At 45.5% G+C, this 22,919-nt stretch overlaps 1 protein-coding gene across 1 annotated transcript in view; it reads right to left on the bottom strand.

The window, feature by feature from the left end:
- The window catches only part of CHCHD6 (coiled-coil-helix-coiled-coil-helix domain containing 6), a 209,529-nt gene that overhangs the window by 118,509 nt on the left and 68,101 nt on the right, over positions 1 to 22,919 (bottom strand). The window contains exons 5-6 of the mRNA XM_077276609.1: positions 21,307 to 21,327; positions 13,033 to 13,116 (exon numbers count right to left, since the gene is read on the bottom strand). Of these exons, the coding sequence (XP_077132724.1) occupies positions 13,033 to 13,116; positions 21,307 to 21,327 (105 nt within the window). The remainder of the gene's footprint in view (positions 1 to 13,032; positions 13,117 to 21,306; positions 21,328 to 22,919) is intronic.

Below are 22,919 nucleotides of genomic sequence, written 5' to 3'. Positions count from 1 at the left end.
AGGATGTAGCCCGAGGCGCGGAGAGAAAACCTTTTCATTTTCTGACTCTTCTTCACTCTGGTTTATTTTATCTTCTGCTGAGAAACACCAGGTCCATCATTTACAGAAAATACCGGCTCCTTGAGCGCACAGCTGGGTCGCTACATTAACCACTTAATGACTGGGGGGCTATTTCTAAGCAGCTGGACGTGCAAACAAATAAGCTTCCCGACGGGGACGGTGTGGAGATGTCACCACACCATCTTCTACGGCCTCTGTCTGTATGTTGGGAGGCTGGGAAGCCATTAATGTGACGTCTCAGTAGGCGCTGCCTGTCCGGCGAGGTTCGGCAGCACATATTCCGCTTTCTCCGACGTGTAGACGGCTGATCTGCCTCATTGTGCATGGATATTACCTGACCTTGTGTAACTCGGCAGCTCTGCAATTCACAAGTCAAGGGAAGTTGGGCGACAACTTATTGGTGATGTGAAATGGGGCAAATATCGGTTCTCAATCAGTATTTACTGCAGATGTTCAAGAGTTATCCTGAATGCTCCAAGAACAGTACTCAGCCATTAGCAAGCATGTCCATCTGAAGATAAGTGGCGGTTCCTGCAAAAGTGTACACGCCCCAGGAACTGGGCACCAACGGCACATAAAGAAAGCAATTCCAGCCCCAAACCAATACTACATGCCAAAGCACAAGCCCTAAAGGGTGACCCAAAGAAACAGCTGCTCTGACAAGAAGCAAAAAGAGGCAAAGGTGCCACAATTACCATACTATGTGTGGGGCAAAGCCAATAGTTCAGGACAGAGATACGGGTCTGCCAAGAGTCAAGAACTACAAGGGGCATAAAAAACCCAACAGACCGAGAAGGGGCCGAGGATCAGAAACCATGACTCAGTGCAGGATCAGTAATGTAATGTACAGTTGTGCTCAAAAGTTTACATACCCGGCAGAATTTTTGCTTTCTTGGCGTTTTTTCACAGAATATGAAACCTTTTTCTCCACTCATGGTTAGTGGTTGGGTGAAGTCATTTATTGTCGCTCTACTGTGTTTTCTCTTTTTAAACCATAATGACAACCCAATACATCCAAATGACCCTGATCAAAAGTTCACATACCCCATTTCTTAATACCGTGTATTGCCCCCTTTAACATCAAGGGCATCTTGAAGTCTTTTATGGTAGTTGTGGATGAGGTTCTTTATTTTCTCAGATGGTAAAGCTGCCCACTCTTCTTGGCAACAAGCCTCCAGTTCCTGTCAATTCCTGGGCTGTCTAGCATAACCTTCATGCTTGAGATCTCCCCAGAGTGGCTCAATGATATTGAGGTCAGGAGACTGAGATGGCCACTCCAGAACCTTCACTTTGTTCTGCTGTAGCCAATGACAGGTTGACTTGGCCTTGGGTTTTGGATCATTGTCATGTTGGAACGTCCAAGCACGTCCCACGCGCAGCTTCCAGACTGGAGTGCAAATTTGCCTCCAGTATTTGCCGATAACATGCTGCATTCATCTTTCCTTCAATTTTGACAAAGTTTCCAGTGCCGTTTTAGCTCACACATCCCCAAATCATCAGCGATCCACCTCCGTACTTTACAGTAGGAATGGTGTTCCTTTCATCATAGGCCTTGTTGACCTCTCTTCAGATGTAACGTTTATGGTTGTGGCCAAAAAGTTCAATTTTGGTCTCATCACTCCAAATTACCTTGTTCCAGAAGTTTTGAGGCTTGTCTCTGTGCCGTTTTGCGTATTGCATGGAACATACTTTGTGGCATTTGCGCAGTAATGGCTTTCTTCTGGCGATTCGACCATGCAGCCCATTTTTCTTCAAGTGCCTCCTTATTATGCATCTTGAAACAGCCACACCGCTAGTTTTCAGAGAGTCCTGTATTTCAGCTGATGTTATTTATGGTTTTTCTTTGCATCCCGCACAAATTTCTTGGCAGTTGTGGAAGACATTTTCGTTGGTCTACCTGACCGTGGTTTTGTTTGTACAGAGCCCCTGATTTTCCAATTGTTCATCACAGTTTGAATGCTGCTGACTGGCATTATCAATTCCTTGCATATATTTTTGCATCCCTTTCCGGTTTTATACAGTTCAACTACCTTTTTCCGTAGATTCGTTGACAATTCTTTTGCTTTCCCCATGACTCACAATCCAGAAATGTCAGTGGCTGGATGAAAGATACAAGAGTCTGTCTGGATCCCAGAACCGCACTCAGATTTTATGCACACACACTGATTACAAGCAAACAGGTCACAGGTGAGGATGTTACCTTCAGTAGCCATTCACACCCATTTGTGTCAACTTCTGTGCATGTTATCAGGCCAAAATCACCGGGGTATGTGAACTTTTGATCAGAGTCATTTGGATGCTTTGGGTTGTCATTATGATTTAAAAAGCTAAAACACGGTAGTCTGTGAATAAATGGCTTCACCCATCCACTAACCATGAGTGGAGAAAAAGTTTTGGTGTTATCATTCATATTCTCTGAAAAAAGGTCAAGAAAGCAAAAATTCTGCAGGGTATGGAAAATTTTGAGCACAACTGTATGTACACAGTGACTGCACCAGCAGAATAGTGAGTGCAGCTCTGGGGTATAATACAGGATGTAACCCAGGATCAGTAATGTAATGTATGTACACAGTGACTGCACCAGCAGAATAGTGAGTGCAGCTCTGGAGTATAATACAGGAGGTAACTCAGGATCAGTAATGTAATGTATGTACACAGTGACTGCACCAGCAGAATAGTGAGTGCAGCTCTGGAGCATAATACAGGATGTAACCCAGGATCAGTAATGTAATGTATGTACACAGTGACTGCACCAGCAGAATAGTGAGTGCAGCTCTGGATTGGGGATTGTAATACAAGTAATAACATGCAATTAGTCAATTGATCCACAAATGAAAAATAATTGTTACTTTTAGCCTAAAAAAGCCCCTTGAAGGGTTACCAACAGCCCAACAGAGGGGAATATATAATTCCTTACACTTTGCTCTTTCTGATCCCTTGGGCTGTAAGATGAGGCAGGAACCCATGCTGCTTGCAGTTTGCTGGCTGCAGTTAATTAGGGTGCTTACACTCCTCATATCAGTGAAGTGATGGCTTTATGGCAACGCTGTAAAAGTGGAGCCATAAAGGAGATTGGGTGTGTAGGGGGGATAAGACTTAAGGAATGTATTTTACTCCAAGGACACAATTTAAAAAAAAATAAAAAGGAAATAGGGAGAATAAAGAGGCAAATACTTAGCAGTTATTTGCATGCAAGCGCCATGTAATTTGACGTAATGTACTGTACATCAGTCAAGCAGGCACTTAGATGGGCAGATGCGGAGCGCCATCTGACATCTGCTACATTTTATTTATCCTAATAGAAATGTTTCTTGAGTTCATCGAATTACCAGCCATTTTCTCTGCTAATGCTTTGAAAGCAAATGTGCCGCTCGCTTTTCCCACTACCACTGAAGTTTATGGGATACAGAAAATATTTGTTAATGGAGGAATTAGTGAGACGGCGCCTAAGCTGGCTGTTTACTCCGACCGATCATCACCGACCCCTTTGCGACTGATCAGATGCACAGAAAATCTAATAATAAAGGAAGAAAAGTGATTAGAATTTCCCTAACAAAATATCTTAGAATGATTGCAAATGCCAAAAAATCCAACAGATAACGACTCTGCTATTGACAGAAGGAGACACAGAGGACGTTCTACTAATCTGAAAAACGTAAAACGCAACTCACAATCGAAAACTTCCTATCAGAGAACCCGGAGAAGACCCTCGCAAATACGGAGAGCACATGCAAGCTCCAGACACATGGTGACCCTGGTGGGATTTGACCCCGGGACCCCAACGCTGCAGAGGAACAGTGCTAACCAGTTAGCCAAAGGAAAGTTTAAAAGGATATTCCATCTTAACAATTCATGTTGCTATCACTTCTTGATCATTGGGGTCTGACTTCTGAACCACCACTAACCCCAAGACTAAAGGGGCTGCGTGCTGGTGCAGCACTACCCGATTCTCCGTTTTATCCTGCTCCTTATGGATGTCTACTGGTCCTATTCAGCTTTATCGAGCGGTGCTGCAGTTACTTGCCAGGTGCCCTACTGTGAAAATTTAAAGGGAGTCCGTCAGTTCAAAATGACTGTTCAAACCAAGTGCACCCTTGGTGTGGCTGAGCGTCTCCGTGCATCTTCCCATCTACTTATTTTGCATTTTTCTCTGCTCTCCTCTTCCTTGATTGACAGCTATAGCTTTACAGGAGCCAGAAAAATTTAGAGATTGACGCAAAACAATTAAGTTGGATGGTGGACAGAGAGGCTTGGCCATGACAAGGGTGCAATAGTTTGACAGGTAGAGCTACACCAGCAGAATGCAACTTTCCCATGCAAGAGGTCAGAACCCACCCCACCAAGTGGAATGGGATCAGTATGGATGACTTCTTTTTTTATAAGTTTCTAAGCTTCTTTCAGAACTTTCAGCAGGACAACCCCTTCAACTCTACTATATATGCTCTCAACTTACAGTCTTGCTCCAGGACGAGCGCCGTTGTTTAGAGACCTCGAAATAACTGCGATTTTTATTGGCACACCACAATAAAAAAAAAAGACTGGTGTTATGTCGAGCCCTGTCCCCATTCCCTATGTATCACAGATGGAAGCTTCTCACTCCTCCTTGGCACAGACGTGAAGGACGCAGGCACCGAAGCTCTATTAGCCGGCGTCTTCAGTGGAGGGTCCACGGAGCACCACATGTATTTTCAATTAAGCATTTTCAATAACCAAGAGACAAGTCTCAGTGTGAACCTCTTCTAGGAGGATAATGACATCTCTATAGGAGGGGAACAAAAGTGAATCCTAATTTTACCCTCCTCCAGAGACGGGAAAAAGAAATGATCATATCATTTCATCCCAAGGACAGGCGGCCGAGATGATTAGCGCTGGTATCCCTGAAGGAAAGCTGCAAAGTCCCCAATCATTCTACATTCCACCTTTGCATGGAGCAGACCAGGCCCGGGCTCCGGAGTCATCGCTCCTTGTACGTCTCCAGTAATGGCTGCGGCCAGGAAATGAAGGCTTTGCTTAATTTATTGAAATCTGACATCCAGAGAGAGTTTTCAATTAGGCGTCAGACTGTTCTGTATCATTTCCTGTAAAGGAAACGGCTCGGGTCATTTCCTCTATAAACGCATGTGCTACAATCCGCCATCTATAGAGTCCATCAGGGAAATATGAAAAGTTCGGAGAGTTATTCATCCAGGAAACTTGTCCCTTAGAGCGATGAAGAAGAAGCTGTAAAATAACGATTCTTAGGAAACAGTTTAATGTTGGATGAAGAAAAAATACGGTAAGTGAAGAGAAGAGCTGGGTACCTTCTTCCGAAAAGTTTCATCCTTCTCGTAATGGACAACCCCAGAGTACTTGGACAGATAAGCCTGCGCACAAGGCATTTTATCCCAAAAAGAATGGATGGCCAACTGGTCCCACCCGAAGTGTGGTGGGCCTCCAAATTCCCCCCTATGTCGAGGGAGTAAGAAAGGATTGGGCTATTGGATGTTAACATGCTTGGTCCAAACTGAGCTCAGTTATCAGCGTTGTTGACATGACGTCAGCGCTGCAGACCATCACGGACACTGGGAGCAGCGGTGAAGACTCAACGCTGGATCTGGGGAGGGTGAGAAAAAAACAAACAAACTGCAGCCAAGTTACATGGATTTTCTGAAAACGAAAAACCCCTTTCAAGATCATAAGTGATAGGATGCCACTAAAGCTTACGTACTTCTTCCCTTAGCCGTGCGTGCATGCGTATGATGGGGTCCGGACGAATAGTTGTTGGCTGGAGACAACGTTCATTTCACAAACATCCATGTTAAGCTTTAGGACCACTCTCGGGAGGGAATTTTTGTCACTCCTCCAAAAACAGATGTTGGGGGAAGGAGTATGAATCAGGCATACTGTACTTTAATATACCCCATGCTTTAGTTCTCAAGAGAGCCAAGTGGCCAGAGCAGATGGATAGTTGTACTCATACGGCCGTCAGCTCCACCATATTCATGCATTTTCGGTTTGGCTGAACGTGCGTATGTTTGCAGTAGGGAGAGGGGAGTAACTGCCAGACACCTCCAGAAGTAGCCAATCTCTCAGCCGATCAGGCACTGAAATTTAACATACCCGATCCTACAGCTGTCCCCTAATGGGGCAAAAAGGTCTTTAGGCCTCCAAAAGGAACCAGACCCTGGATGCACAGCAACATGTTCACCACTGTAGATCTGTCGCAGTTTTTCGCCTTCACAATCACAAGGGCCCATTACTCACCTGGATGACAATGAGTCAAAAACACTGAAATACTCCACTTGCAGCCTTATTTCTGCTCCTGCAAAGCGAATTCTCCAGGAGGAGATAGCGAGGAGGAGAAGTCTGTCAGTCACCAGGCAGAGCGGTGGACGAAGCCAAGCCGGCTGTATGCTTGTGATGATAAGCGGCATCCGGCACTGTAGCCAACGCCAACTGGCTAAGAACGCAGCTGAGCTTGAAATATTAGAAATGCGGGAGACGAGTCCCACCATCCCCCATACCGGTACTCCATCGCACCATTGGAGATTTCTACTATTAAACACAAAAAGTTTCATTTACAACTTTTTCATTTGTAGGAAGATGAAGTCGATCTGGTTTTGTGTCTTTGTTTGTTTGTGCACCAAGGATGATGATGTGTCAGAGTTTGTTAGCAGTTTTCCGAAAATCTCCAACAACCACGGCAGCTGGACAGTATGGGCACTGAGACCAAGATTGTGGCTCCTACCCCGAACAGGGCAGTAATACCAGCAAACACCAAGAATCTGACCGGACACCATCTGCTTATGGTGCGAAACGGTGCTGGTGCAACAGCTCCTCACCTACCACAACACACGGTGCCAAACACACAGGAGAGATACTGCAGCTGCTCCTCACCGCTCAGTCACACATACACAGGAGAGATACTACAGCTGCTTCTCACCGCTCAGTCACACATACACAGGAAAGATACTGCAGCTGCTCCTCACCGCTCAGTCACACATACACAGGAGATGCTGCAGCTGCTCCTCACCGCTCAGTCACACATACACAGGAGAGATACTACAGCAGCTTCTCACCGCTCAGTCACACATACACAGGAGTGATCCTGCAGCTGCTCCTCACCGCTCAGTCACACATACACAGGAGATGCTGCAGCTGCTCCTCACCGCTCAGTCACACATACACAGGAGTGATCCTGCAGCTGCTCCTCACCGCTCAGTCACACATACACAGGAGAGGTACTGCAGCTGCTCCTCACCGCTCAGTCACACATACACAGGAGAGATACTGCAGCTGCTCCTTACCGCTCAGTCATACATACACAGGAGAGGTACTGCAGCTGCTCCTCACTGCTCAGTCACACATACACAGGAGAGATACTGCAGCTGCTCCTCACCGCTCAGTCACACATACACAGGAGAGATCCTGCAGCTGCTCTTCACTGCTCAATCGCACATACACAGGAGAGGTACTGCAGCTGCTCCTCACTGCTCAGTCACACATACACAGGAGAGATACTGCAGCTGCTCCTCACCACTCAGTCACACATACACAGGAGAGATCCTGCAGCTGCTCTTCACTGCTCAATCGCACATACACAGGAGAGATACTGCAGCTGCTCCTCACAGCTCAATCACACATACACAGGAGAGATACTGCAACTGCTTCTCACTGCCCAGTCACACACGCAGCTGGATTACAGAACTGCTCAACTGTCATGCGTCTGGGTTTAAATCCTTGAGCAGGCGTTTTGTAGTCAGCTTCTCTTTCCACCGAGCCACATCAGATACACCTTTTCTCCGGTTGTTTAGTTTCTTTTACCCTTGTTTCAGTCATTTAGGGTAATGGGTGTTTTCATTTACTCATTTGTTTGCCTTATAACCTATAGAGGTCAGCTTTATATACTTTCCTCTTACTGGTATGTCCTGCAGGTGATAGTCTCCTTTGGATGTCCAGCCATACTGCTGTAGTTTAAGCCAGTGAAAGACCAGCTGAGGTTTATCTCTCTGTTCTTTACCCTGCACTCATCTTCTGTCTCTATTTAGGAAGTAGGTGGCATATTCTCGAACAGTAAGTACTTAATACTTTATTTTGTATTTCGTGGTTTGTTTTACTCACTCTGGTATCTCTTTCTATTTCAGCACACCTCCAAATCTTGTCAGCATCGTGTGTCCTTGCTGGGAATGTACTACGAGTATATGCCGATAACTGTTGGAGATCCAATAAACTCTTACCGGGTGTTGTACCGTCACCCTGCGTTGTCTGAGTAGCGTTCTGCCCACGGGGAAGGAGTACAGGCGTTCAGTGGTAAGAGCTCTGGCCTGCACGGTCTTTCTGAAGTCACCAAGGCCAGTAGACGAAATTACCCACTGACCCTTGTGTCTTTACACCTTGTCGTGTGAATCACACATGATGTGGCGCTTGACCTACAAATCAGAAAAGGCGCCGGCTGGTAGGAGAAAATTTGCAGGGTCTAATCCGGCTCCCGTGGACTACTGACATGACTGCTGGACCTGTGAATTATTTTGCTTGACTCTACTTAGTGCTCTAGATAGAAGACTGCTCTTATGCACACTGGGAAGGGTGGGGGAGGTTTAAAGTGACCAAAAAGTGATCCGACAAATTCCCTTTAAATCCAACCAAATAGTACATTTTTAAAAAAATTCCATTAGATCTGTCAACAAGCTTTATTAAACTTTTCGAAAACATGACAAACTGCAGGATCCTTACCGGAACAAGACGCCATAAGGCACAATGTTTTTCAGAATATATGAGAACCGATTTAATCCTCGCGTGGTCTCTCAATCAACTGAGCCTTATTCCTCCCACTTAGAAGAGCGGAAGAATAAAAATATAAATTAACGTGCCAAAATGTATAGCATGATGGCATTAAGCTGTGCGCCCGCACGTTAATTAGCACAGAGCCATTTATGAAGCTTTGAGTTTTATTTTATTGTTTTTTTTCCCCCCTTTATTTTTCCATTTTCTCTGAAAACAGCAAGTACCGGTACTTAGGACTTAGCAGAGGGTTATGTTTACCACCGCCATGTCTGTAAAGGGGGCGAGGACGTGGCGTGATGGTAAAAGGTGCAGGGAGGAGGGGATGGAAAAAGAAAAGGGAAAAATACAATAAGTATTAGGAGAAGCTTTACGGTTGTGACTATAGAAACAGAAAATGTCAAGGTCTGTGTACATTCAGTAAATGAAAGTGAAATTATATAAAAGCTGCAGCTAATAAAAAAGAATGAGTGTACCGTGTCTACGGCTTTCATTTCGCAGAATAAAAAAGCACAAAAAGAAAGGTTGTTGTTTCCTTCGCTTTTTTTTCTTTTTTTGACAGAATTAAGCTTTATTGTGGGATTATGAGAAACGCTGTCTGGATTTTTTCATTTCCCCCTCGCTGCCAAAAGGGCCTTTTTGCAGTTTACAGAACTAATAAATACACTTCTGGATTTCCTGTGTTAAGCACAAGGTGAGCAGATACATCGTACGGCCTTCAGCTTGTGGGATTGTCACACTACAAGTCACAGGATGGCTATAAAAACAGGAAAATGGCTAGGAAGTCACAGGAGGAAATAAAAGAGTAACACCTCATTATTTATCTTCAATACAACTCATCATGTTCCAGGAGACAGCAAAGATCTCATGGAGGAGTATACTGTGCTCACTACTGTCATCTGTTGGCTCCTGAACTGTGTGTCACTGTTCAGAAGAAGCGCGCGAGAGGGGAAGTGACAGCGGTAACTACTATAATACTGCCCCAAAGGTATGAGGAAGCAACTACTATAATACTGCCTCCTATGTACAAGAATATAACTGCTATAATACTGCTCCTATGTACAAGAATATAACTACTATAATACTGCCCCTATGTACAAGAATATAACTGCTATAATACTGCTCCTATGTACAAGAATATAACTACTATAATACTGCCCCTATGTACAAGAATATAACTGCTATAATACTGCTCCTATGTACAAGAATATAACTACTATAATACTTCTCCTATGCACAAGAATATAACTACTATAATACTGCCCCTATGTACAAGAATATAACTACTATAATACTGCCTCCTATGTACAAGAATATAACTACTATAATACTGCCTCCTATGTACAAGAATATAACTACTATAATACTGCCCCCTATGTACAAGAATATAACTACTATAATACTGCTCCTATGTACAAGAATATAACTACTATAATACTGCCTCCTATGTACAAGAATATAACTGCTATAATACTGCTCCTATGTACAAGAATATAACTACTATAATACTGCTCCTATGCACAAGAATATAACTACTATAATACTGCTCCATGTACAAGAATATAACTACTATAATACTGCCCCTATGTACAAGAATATAACTACTATAATACTGCCTCCTATGTACAAGAATATAACTACTATAATACGGCCTCCTATGTACAAGAATATAACTACTATAATACTGCCCCTATGTACAAGAATATAACTACTATAATACTGCCTCCTATGTACAAGAATATAACTACTGTAATACTGCCCCTATGTACAAGAATATAACTACTATAATACTGCCCCTATGTACAAGAATATAACTACTATAATACTGCTCCCTATGTACAAGAATATAACTACTATAATACTGCCCCTATGTACAAGAATATAACTACTATAATACTGCCCCCTATGTACAAGAATATAACTACTATAATACTGCCTCCTATGTACAAGAATATAACTACTATAATACTGCCTCCTATGTACAAGAATATAACTACTATAATACTGCCCCTATGTACAAGAATATAACTACTATAATACTGCCCCCTATGTACAAGAATATAACTACTATAATACTGCCCCTATGTACAAGAATATAACTACTATAATACTGCCCCCTATGTACAAGAATATAACTACTATAATACTGCCTCCTATGTACAAGAATATAACTACTATAATACTGCCTCCTATGTACAAGAATATAACTACTATAATACTGCCCCTATGCACAAGAATATAACTACTATAATACTGCCCCTATGCACAAGAATATAACTACTATAATACTGCTCCTATGCACAAGAATATAACTACTATAATACTGCTCCTATGTACAAGAATATAACTGCTATAATACTGCTCCTATGTACAAGAATATAACTACTATAATACTTCTCCTATGCACAAGAATATAACTACTGTAATACTGCCCCTATGTACAAGAATATAACTACTATAATACTGCCCCTATGTACAAGAATATAACTACTATAATACTGCCTCCTATGTACAAGAATATAACTACTATAATACTGCCTCCTATGTACAAGAATATGACTACTATAATACTGCTCCTATGTACAAGAATATAACTACTATAATACTGCCCCCTATGTACAAGAATATAACTACTATAATACTGCTCCTATGTACAAGAATATAACTACTATAATACCGTCTACAGTTATTAAAAACATATAATACATTTACACCTCCTGAGATAAATATACAGGTGGCATATGGTCAAATTGTCTTAGGGTGCGTGTCTACGGTCAGTAAAGACAGCGCTTTGGACGGAGCGGAAGACCCGCTCTGCCCAAAGTGCCGCCCCCTTCTGTACGCGCGGTGATTAAGGATGTGTTCATTGCACACATCCGAAATCTCCACACCTATCGCCGCAAGGTAAACAGACATGCTGAGTTCTAAAAGGACGCGTTGCATGTCTGTAAACGCACGGCTGCGTGTCGCACGCATAGTAAAGACGGGATTTCACAAAATCTTCTCCACTATGCTGTAACATCAGGATGCTGCGGGTTGAACGCTGCGATCTATCCGCAGCTAATCCGGCTTGTGGACACACACCCTGAGTGGGCAGCCACTATCCTTGGTCCTGAAAGCTCAGGTGAACTCATCTTATCACATAAAGAAGACACTAATGGTTTTCACATTTTATAGCATAAGCGTAACTTTTTTTTAATTTACTTTACAAAATATCGTGGAGAGAAATCTATACGATAAAGATGCATTATTTAATCAGTGCGGCCTTGACTCCTTACAACGTGATGTATACAACATAAGTGCAGTAACAGCTTACAAGCTGCGCTATTGTGTTCCCTAAACAGCAGCTACACTTATTCGATCCATTTCACTGTTTACACAAGACGACCATTAATCAGCCGAATTCTGAAGTCAAACAACAGCGCGTCGGTGTCACGGCCGCCGCTCCACTTTGATGCATTCTTTTTTTGCATGCAAGGAAAATGTAGAAAACATTAAGGGGGGGGGGGGGGGGGTGTCAAAATTTAACGAGGATTGTACGTGATGATGAGCTTGGATGTATTGATTGATATTACCGTAATATTCATGGCATTATGTAGTAAACAAAGCAACAAGTAAAATGGCAGCAGAAAGGCGGACTTAAAAAAATAACTTTAGAGCTAAATTCTTCAGACCCCTTTTTCTTATGTGCCCCAAGTTATAGAGAGAGCAGAGCTACAGCCGTCCTTGTCACTTTCTACAGTCTTTTGCCATTTCTCCTCCCTCCGCTCTTACTCTGCAGAGACTTCTTGCTTCTAACAGCGCAGAGGCTGCTGTGATCACAGGACATTATTAGATAGTAGTTTTTGTATTGTAATTCCCTGATTAGGTAAGTATACAGTTAAGTTACAGCCTTTTTCAATAAAATGTGTCTAAAATCTCAAATCCCACTGCAGAACCTACTTGCGTCTAACAGCGCAGAGGCTGCTGTGATCACAGGACGCTATTAACTAGTAGATTCCCTTTATGGGTACACAGTTTGGAATTTCCAGTTTGGGTGAGATTTTTCAGGTTAATTTAGCTATATCTCTACCTTTCTCTTCCAATTTATAATAACAGGGAGCAATGTTGGTCTGTCGCTTTGGAGTATAGCTGGTAATATATTAACTCACTTCTCAAAGCAGCCTTGCAATTTCTAGTTTCTGTAATTGGTGTCAAGTGTTGGACACTTACCTTCTTCTCAATGCTTGTCAGCTGCTCCTTGTGGAAAGCATCCAGTTTTTTAAGCTCTTCCTCTTTGTGTTGGAGTTCCTTGGCCTACAAAAGTAAAAAATAAAAGCTGACATCTATAGGACGTGCCGGAGACCCTGTAGGCATGCATCCCACCACTCTCCTCCTGGACAAATGCCCTGGTCCTGGTGATCGATGGAGACCCATTCATAGTCTATGACGCTGAAGATACAAAGACAGATAAATGCTGTGCTCGGCACAAACAACCGATCGCTCCATTCCACTCTTTCTACACATAGGGGGGGGGGTAACTGAGGGAAAAATGGGGTCAAAATCCCCATTCTGGCCAAAAGTGGATCCAGCTGATGGAGAAGTAATCAGTCCTTCCTTCAGATTTCCTATTCTTTTTCCCATTTCTTCACTCCCAGATTTGGAGAACAGGGACGACCCTTGATATTAGTCAGTACACAAATCGCTGCAAAGTTTTGCATTTTTGCAACACAACAGCGCAAAATCAGGCAAGGCAAATATGTCGCACCCCTCGGACGGCTATCCTTTCAAAAACGGAGAGCTTTTTGCTACAGTATTTTCCTGCGCTGTTCTCCTTTTCTTACCTAAACTTTATAAACCAGGTGTTAAGTGTGTAAGTGATGGGCTTTGTCATGTTCCTTTCTCGCACGGATGGATGGCACTGCAGAGATGCTTTATGGCAAAGACCTACAAAGTGAGCTTGAACTTTTACAAACTATGAAGGCGTTGGGTTGAAATTGACATAGCCAAGTGATAAAGCGGCCTGGACGGAAGTGATCCCCGAGGGTCGGGAGCCGTCGTTCTAAGACTGGCAGGGGTAGTTAGGAAGAAAGATTGTATCTGAAGGCTGACTGCTTCCCGTGTTCTTCCCAAGAGCAGCGTGCAATGGGTAAACCGGGACACTTCATGAAGTTTAGGCTGAGCGTATCTGGCAAGGAACGAAAGCCCCGTCTGGGTTGCCGTATTTTAAATGTCAGCTTCATCTGATGCTCAATGAGCCTGACAGCATCCTGCCGAAGACCTGGAGGCAAGGCAAGCTTCAGCGGGAAGGGACCGGAGAAAAGATCATTTGGGCTACGGGATGCCTTTTCTAATTCAGATCAGAAAGTGGGGGGGCTCAGAAAATCCCAAAATAATGGGGGTCTCAAGTGAGAATCTTGCAACAGTTCACATGCATGCAATACTTGAGTGATAAGAATAGGATTTCTTACTCGCTACGATCACACGAGACGCTCCGCAGACACCAGCTTTGTTTTTGCAATGCACCAAGAAACGACATTTAAAGGGGTTTTCCAAGCTATAAAAAAGACCTTCTGACGCCCCATTCCTCTTCTGGCAGCTTCATCCCAGATTCTGGCTACAGCGCTTCCAATCCTTTGTACTGTGCACCTGATAATATCAATAGCTAAGCCAGACCCCTTTTCCGCCTATGCATCAAAAAAGGCTTGGGACTCAAATGATCAGTCAGCCAGCCCCCTTCACGGCCAGAATCTGAGATGGAGTGCCTAGCGAAGAAAGGGGCAACCAGAGCTAATGGGAAGTTACTTGCTATTTTAAGTCCAATTTTTATGGGCTGGAAACCCCCTTTAATTATTGGGCATATCCATTTTAATTAGAAATAGTTCCCCTTTAATCGTAAATCTGCGAGATGTCCTTCTTCCCTTTATGTTAGGGCAAAGGATCCGATTTATACATCTTTCCATCTGATCGCCATCTATGATGCAAATTAAATCGGAAGAATTAATAACCATTTGCATATTCAATTGGCATGCTCCATGCATCGTCACTAACGTGCTTGGACACTTGGCACCCTGCATGCCTATTGTTTCCCCCATGAGACTGGTAAGACGGCCCCCTCTGGAACACAAAGAGTTCAGTCCAAATAGTTGGAGTCCCCGCCACTAATTAATTCGCACGTGTGCATCTGCATATGGTTTTTTAGGACGAGGGGGGGGGGGGATGTAAATATTTCTCTCTGCTAATGGTTAATAATAGGCACATGGGGTTTTCTTCTTTTTGTCTGAGCCCCCGTGTAATGTGTATTTTTGCATATTTCCTCGTGCCAACAACAAATCTGCCGCAACAATGGGCACAATTATTTGTATCGCCCTAAAACAAACAATGGCGGATCGTGCGCTGCCGTGGCGAACGAGGAGTTCACATATGTAGACTGTGCTAACGGGGAGGGGGAAATCTCTGCTATTAGGCGGCTGACCCGGCTCAGCTATGATGGAAGCCAGACGGTGCTTAACCTTTCCTGCTAACACGAGCCTTGATTGGGAAGAAAAGCAGAAATGCTGCAGGATTTAATGAAGATTATGTATGCAAAAACTCATTAGGGAGAGTGACCTGTGATCTGCAGCGTGCAGGCTCCGTCCAATAGGAAGGTTATTCATGGTAATAATGGCCGGCCGGTGCCAGAAAGGTATCGGAGGGTGTGAAGTCTGCAGCGGCAATTAACGAGCTTTCATTTATAAACTGCTCATCTCCCTTTCATTACTCGCACGTTGGGCCATGAGAAGGTTGTGGAAATGGCCGGGCGGCGTCCAATAGATCGTCCATCTAATCTATACGTTTATTTTCATGGATGCCTTATTTTTATTTTCTAACGTAGGTCCAGATGATAGAAATGTGTCGCAGTGACCATTAAAAGGTAACTACATATTATTTATATATTATAGGCCCCTCGTTGGAGGTAATCAGTGGTGATCGTGGTGCCCAGAGATGGCTCAAACCAAGGGCAGAAGCAAAAACCCTATTCTCCCGCACAAGCGGAGTGATGTACGGGCTCGATGCAAAGTCTACGGGTCCGAATAGCACTCGGAAATAAGTTGAGCGCTTCAGGCTCTCGGATTGAGCCCCCGACCGACCAACGCTTCTAATCACGGGCTACAACATATCAAAAAGTTTAGTTACACTTTTAAATCATTATTTGTGCCGCAGTTTGCACAATTAATACTATTCATGAGAATCCGTGATGGAAGTTGCTGCATTGTGCAGAAAACTTTGCTGTAATTCTGGGCGCCCCGTGCAGGAAGATGATTTTTTTATCTTCTGTTATTCCTATTACACAGATTTATAAGTACAGGAAAAAAGAATCCCATGTAAATCCTCACCTAATAAAATATAAGGCAGACTATCTGGGGGGCGGCACAGCGACAATTCAGGGTCTTCCCATTATTGTAAATGATGGTTGTCAGGTGCATTATCATCATCATTTCTGCCTTTCCTTGCAGTGTCCTGTAATTTCTCCTTGCCTATGATGTGATGCTTCACTGCACACTGTCCGCAGCCTCTCCTGTGCATTACTCCTGCACCGCACACTGTCTGCAGCCTCTCCTGTGCATTACTCCTGCACCGCACTGTCCGCAGTCTCTCCTGTGCATTACTCCTGCACCGCACACTGTCCGCAGTCTCTCCTGTGCATTACTCCTGCACCGCACACTGTCTGCAGCCTCTCCTGTGCATTACTCCTGCACCGCACACTGTCCGCAGTCTCTCCTGTGCATTACTCCTGCACCGCACACTGTCCGCAGTCTCTCCTGTGCATTACTCCTGCACCGCACACTGTCCAGTCTCTCCTGTGCATTACTCCTGCACTGCACACTGTCCGCAGCCTCTCCTGTGCATTACTCCTGCACCGCACACTGTCCGCAGTCTCTCCTGTGCATTACTCCTGCACCGCGCACTGTCCGCAGCCTCTCCTGTGCATTACTCCTGCACCTTGCACTGTCCGCAGTCTCTCCTGTGCATTACTCCTGCACCTTGCACTGTCCACAGCCTCTCCTGTGCATTACTCCTGCACCACGAACTGTCCGCAGTCTCTCCTGTGCATTACTCCTGCACCGCACACTGTCCACAGCCTCTCCTGTGTATTACTCCTGCAACGAGCACTGTCCGCAGTCTCTCCTGTGCATTACTCCTGCACCGCACACTGTCCGCAGTCTCTCCTGTGCATTACTCCTGCACTGCACTCTGTCCGCAGCCTCTCCTATGCATTACTCCTGCACCGCACACTGTCCGCAGTCTCTCCTGTGCATTACTCCTGCACCGCACACTGTCCGCAGTCTCTCCTGTGCATTACTCCTGCACCGCACACTGTCCGCAGTCTCTCCTGTGCATTACTCCTGCACCGCGCAATGTCCGCAGCCTCTCCTGTGCATTACTCCTGCACCTTGCACTGTCCGCAGTCTCTCCTGTGCATTACTCCTGCACCTTGCACTGTCCACAGCCTCTCCTGTGCATTACTCCTGCACCACGAACTGTCCGCAGTCTCTCCTGTGCATTACTCCTGCACCGCGCAATGTCCGCAGCCTCTCCTGTGCATTACTCCTGCACCTTGCACTGTCCGCAGTCTCTCCTGTGCATTACTCCTGCACCTTGCACTGTCCGCAGCCTCTCCTGTGCATTACTCCTGCACCGCGCACTGTCCACAGTCTCTCCTGTGCATTACTCCTGCACCGTGCACTGTCCAGTTTCTCCTGTGCATTACTCCTGCACATCGCACTGTCAGCAGTCTCTCCTGTGCATTACTCCTGCACCGCGTACTGTCCACAGCCTCTCCTGTGCATTACTCCTGCACCGTGCACTGTCCACAGTTTCTCCTGTGCATTACTCCTGCACATCGCACTGTCAGCAGTCTCTCCTGTGCATTACTCCTGCACCTCGCACAGTCCAGTTTCTCCTGTGCATTACTCCTGCACCGCGCACTGTCCAGTCTCTCCTGTGCATTACTCCTGCACCGCGCACTGTCCGCAGCCTCTCCTGTGCATTACTCCTGCACCTTGCACTGTCCGCAGTCTCTCCTGTGCATTACTCCTGCACCTTGCACTGTCCACAGCCTCTCCTGTGCATTACTCCTGCACCACGAACTGTCCGCAGTCTCTCCTGTGCATTACTCCTGCACCGCACACTGTCCACAGCCTCTCCTGTGTATTACTCCTGCAACGAGCACTGTCCGCAGTCTCTCCTGTGCATTACTCCTGCACCGCACACTGTCCGCAGTCTCTCCTGTGCATTACTCCTGCACTGCACTCTGTCCGCAGCCTCTCCTATGCATTACTCCTGCACCGCACACTGTCCGCAGTCTCTCCTGTGCATTACTCCTGCACCGCACACTGTCCGCAGTCTCTCCTGTGCATTACTCCTGCACCGCACACTGTCCGCAGTCTCTCCTGTGCATTACTCCTGCACCGCGCAATGTCCGCAGCCTCTCCTGTGCATTACTCCTGCACCTTGCACTGTCCGCAGTCTCTCCTGTGCATTACTCCTGCACCTTGCACTGTCCACAGCCTCTCCTGTGAATTACTCCTGCACCACGAACTGTCCGCAGTCTCTCCTGTGCATTACTCCTGCACCGCACACTGTCCACAGTCTCTTGTGTGTATTACTCCTGCACCGCGCACTGTCAGCAGTCTCTCCTGTGCATTACTCCTGCACCGTGCACTGTCCACAGTTTCTCCTGTGCATTACTCCTGCACTGCACACTGTCCGCAGCCTCTCCTGTGCATTACTCCTGCACCGCGCACTGTCCACAGTCTCTCCTGTGCATTACTCCTGCACCGTGCACTGTCCACAGTTTCTCCTGTGCATTACTCCTGCACATCGCACTGTCAGCAGTCTCTCCTGTGCATTACTCCTGCACCGCGGTCTCTCCTGTGCATTACTCCTGCACTGCACACTGTCCGCAGTCTCTCCTATGCATTACTCCTGCACCTCGCACTGTCCGCAGCCTCTCCTGTGCATTACTCCTGCACCTTGCACTGTCCGCAGTCTCTCCTGTGCATTACTCCTGCACCTTGCACTGTCCACAGCCTCTCCTGTGCATTACTCCTGCACCACGAACTGTCCGCAGTCTCTCCTGTGCATTACTCCTGCACTGCACTCTGTCCGCAGCCTCTCCTGTGCATTATTCCTGCACCGCACACTGTCCGCAGTCTCTCCTGTGCATTACTCCTGCACCGCACACTGTCCGCAGTCTCTCCTGTGCATTACTCCTGCACCGCACACTGTCCGCAGTCTCTCCTGTGCATTACTCCTGCACCGCACACTGTCCGCAGTCTCTCCTGTGCATTACTCCTGCACTGCACACTGTCCGCAGCCTCTCCTGTGCATTACTCCTGCACCGCGCACTGTCCAGTCTCTCCTGTGCATTACTCCTGCACCGTGCACTGTCCACAGTTTCTCCTGTGCATTACTCCTGCACATCGCACTGTCAGCAGTCTCTCCTGTGCATTACTCCTGCACCTCGCACTGTCCGCAGTCTCTTGTGTGTATTACTCCTGCACCGTGTACTGTCCGCAGCCTCTCCTGTGCATTACTCCTGCACCGCGCACTGTCCACAGTTTCTCCTGTGCATTACTCCTGCACATCGCACTGTCCACAGTTTCTCCTGTGCATTACTCCTGCACATCGCACTGTCAGCAGTCTCTCCTGTGCATTACTCCTGCACCGCGCACTGTCCGCAGTCTCTCCTGTGCATTACTCCTGCACTGCACACTGTCCGCAGTCTCTCCTATGCATTACTCCTGCACCTCGCACTGTCCGCAGTCTCTCCTGTGCATTACTCCTGCACCTCGCACTGTCCGCAGTCTCTCCTGTGCATTACTCCTGCACCGCGCACTGTCCGCAGTCTCTCCTGTGCATTACTCCTGCACTGCACACTGTCCGCAGTCTCTCCTATGCATTACTCCTGCACCTCGCACTGTCCGCAGTCTCTCCTGTGCATTACTCCTGCACCTCGCACTGTCCGCAGTCTCTCCTGTGCATTACTCCTGCACCTCGCACTGCCCGCAGTCTCTCCTGTGCATTACTCCTGCACCTGTGACTCTTCAGGATCCTTCTAATAAAAGTACTTTAGCTACTAACAAATGCTGCCTGACCACATCTAACGTCAGTCTCCTGCCTGTGACATGCTGCTGCACGGTGCACCTTCTGCAGCTTTGCATGAACATCTACCCAGTCTGCTGCTCAGGACTGAATTGCTCCTTAGCCACTAATGACTGTCGCCCGGTGACCCGTCCCTGCAGTGTCCTGGAGCTTTCTCCCTGCCTGTGACATGCTATCACTACAGTGCTCATCGTGCATCCTCTCGTGCCTAAAGGAACTTTTAGCTGAGCCGATGACTGGCGATCCAAGTAAACATCCCCGATCAGTGAGAATACTTACTTGTTTAGTGCTTTGATTTTTCGGCTCGCATAAAAATCTTTGGAAATCGGCAGCACATCGACCAATGTTGACCAGGGATGTGCTGCCGATAACATGTGGGGACAGCACGATCGTATTAGGCGTCCATAAGCCCCTGCCGGGCCTCAAACATCTTGAATATACAGTACAGACCAAAAGTTTGGACACACCTTCCCATTTAAAGATTTTTCTGAAGCTCATCAAGAGAATGCCAAGAGTGTGCAAAGCAGTCATCAAAGTAAAAGGTGGCTACTTTGAAGAACCTAGAATATAAGACATATTTTGAGTTGTTTCACATATTTTTGTTAAGTATATAATTCCACATGTGTTAATTAACTTTTGGTCTGTACTGTAGTCAACCAGTTGCAATAGGTAAGGATGTCTGTCTGAACTTTAGTATAGAAGAATAGGAGACAAAAAAGCGCATATAGGGTCTTATCCTCAGGACTGCTCTTAAAGAATTATGAGAGAACTGCTCACCTGATGGTGCAAAGTAAAGGCGTGTAATTTGTCAGCTGCTGCAGATCCACAGGTCGGCGCTGCGACCTCTTAGAGACGTTATAATAGATGAATGTGGATAAAATCTGCGCTGCTGTGACAAATAATGAATCCAGATATAGTTGTAAGGTGTTCAGGTGGTTTATTCAACGCGTTTCGAAGCTCATGGCTTCTTCTTCAGGAAGTTTCCACACAAAGATATATCAATATATCTTTGTGTGGAAACTTCCTGAAGAAGAAGCCATGAGCTTCGAAACGCGTTGAATAAACCACCTGAACACCTTACAACTATATCTGGATTCATTATTTGTCACAGCAGTGCAGATTTTATCCACATTCATCTATTATAATGTCTGAACTTTAGGAAATTCCCAAGCCCAGCCGGTCGCCTCTACTGCACTTAATCTGCAGATACCAATGTCGGTTAAAAAAAAATGTCCAAAAGTAAATGGAGTGGGAGATCCGAGAAGGAAATTAAATAGACTACAATTTCCACAAACAATCCCCACACGGTGACAATATGACAAGTGAAATAAGCAGGAACACAAGCCAAACAGTGCTTACCCATTCATCCAAATCCGCAGGCTTTGCAAAATGAAAAAGGGGAGAGGGAAAGAAGAAAAGGAGGGGAAAGAGAGAGAGAGAAAAAAGGAAAATGTCAGTGATTTATCGAGCCCGGGTTTCTACGGCACAAAGCCTTGTGTTCATCCAATGTAGAGAGAGAGCTTAAGGAATAGAGAAGAGAAGAGCCGCAGCAGCCATTGTTCCACAAAGCTTCCTACACTGGAAACACGGCCAAACGTGGCGTCTACAAAGGCTCCGAATGTGTCGTCTCGGAAGCCGCACGGCAGGTGCTGGACGGGGCCAAACATAAACCCCTCACACACCTGAGTCCCGGATTTATTTCACCGCTACATCATCTCCTTTTTTTTTAACGAAAGCTAAAAATACAAATTGCAGAAAAACTTTGAACTGGGAAGAAGAAAAAAAAAATCTTTTATGGAACATTTAAAAAAAGAAAAGTAGGAAGAGGGCGCAGGGAGTAATGTATTCATAACCCGACCTAGAAATGATAGAAAGGGCCAGAAATACCAGGCAGCGGCAGAGGCTTCTGACAGAGTTTGCTGGGGAAGATTTGTACCGTGGTTAGACCTTTCATCTGAGGTTAGACGTCTAGTTCTCCATGAGCGCCGCTGTCCAAAATTGCCAATTGAGGCGTAAAAAAAAAAAAAAGAGATGGGGGAAGAGTGCGTGTGGGGGTGCAAAAAAAAAAATTAATAAACCACTGAGACATTGAAATAAAATCTAAAAGAGTAGAACAATCTAATAATCTTTACCAGAAAGGACACTTCCGTTCGTTTGGTTTGCCTTTAAAGGGAACGGCTGCCTTGTAAATTTTTAGGTCCAGCATTCTGTACGGATTTATTTTCAAATATATTTCTGATAGGAGTCGGATTTCCAATTTTCTAACACACAGCTACAAATCCCCTGCAAAGATAAGCATTATAGGATAACATTTTGGCTACCTGTGACCACGACTAGAGGGAGCACACTGCATGTATAATCTGTATGCAGTGAGCTCCCTCTAGTGGTGATCACAGACAGATAGAATTATACTGTTTAGCCCAGTGGTGCAGAAGCCACATGATGCGTGTGATGGCATTGTTTGCGGTCCATCCTAAGCTATGTACACACAAATGTCTAGAGGCTTGTCACATGAAGTTTCCAAATCAGAGGAGAGCGTAAATACTAATGGCGCACTGTGTTACCATATTGAAAGAAGGAGGTCCTTGGACCCCTTCTTAGCACTCCAAAAAATGGATAGAGGAGGTACAAAGGTAGCGCATCATGCACTGTCATTAAGAAAATTGTGAAATACCAGATGGTTTCTGCAAATCCCAAATTTTACAATGGAGAGAAAGCAACAGGCTGGAGGGTCTTCTGCTCTCTAGAGGACCGAGTAAAGAAGGAGACCCCCATACTCCTGATAGAAGTCAGTGGTTCCTGCACTTATTACACATTTTTGGCATATACTTTCCATATGCCTTCAAATTTTCCAGATGTTGACACCCTGGACCAAACAGGATGGGCAAGTCAGAAACGGAGCGTATGCCTATGCAGGGGATTTGGAGCTTTGTCTAAAAAAAAAAATTAGCTTATTCCATGTTATTAATTTC

Source organism: Ranitomeya variabilis, chromosome 8, assembly GCF_051348905.1.
Source record: "Ranitomeya variabilis isolate aRanVar5 chromosome 8, aRanVar5.hap1, whole genome shotgun sequence".
Lineage (NCBI taxonomy): Eukaryota > Metazoa > Chordata > Amphibia > Anura > Dendrobatidae > Ranitomeya > Ranitomeya variabilis.
The sequence above is the reverse complement of the archived record's forward strand: the minus strand, read 5'-3'. Positions and strand labels throughout refer to the sequence as shown.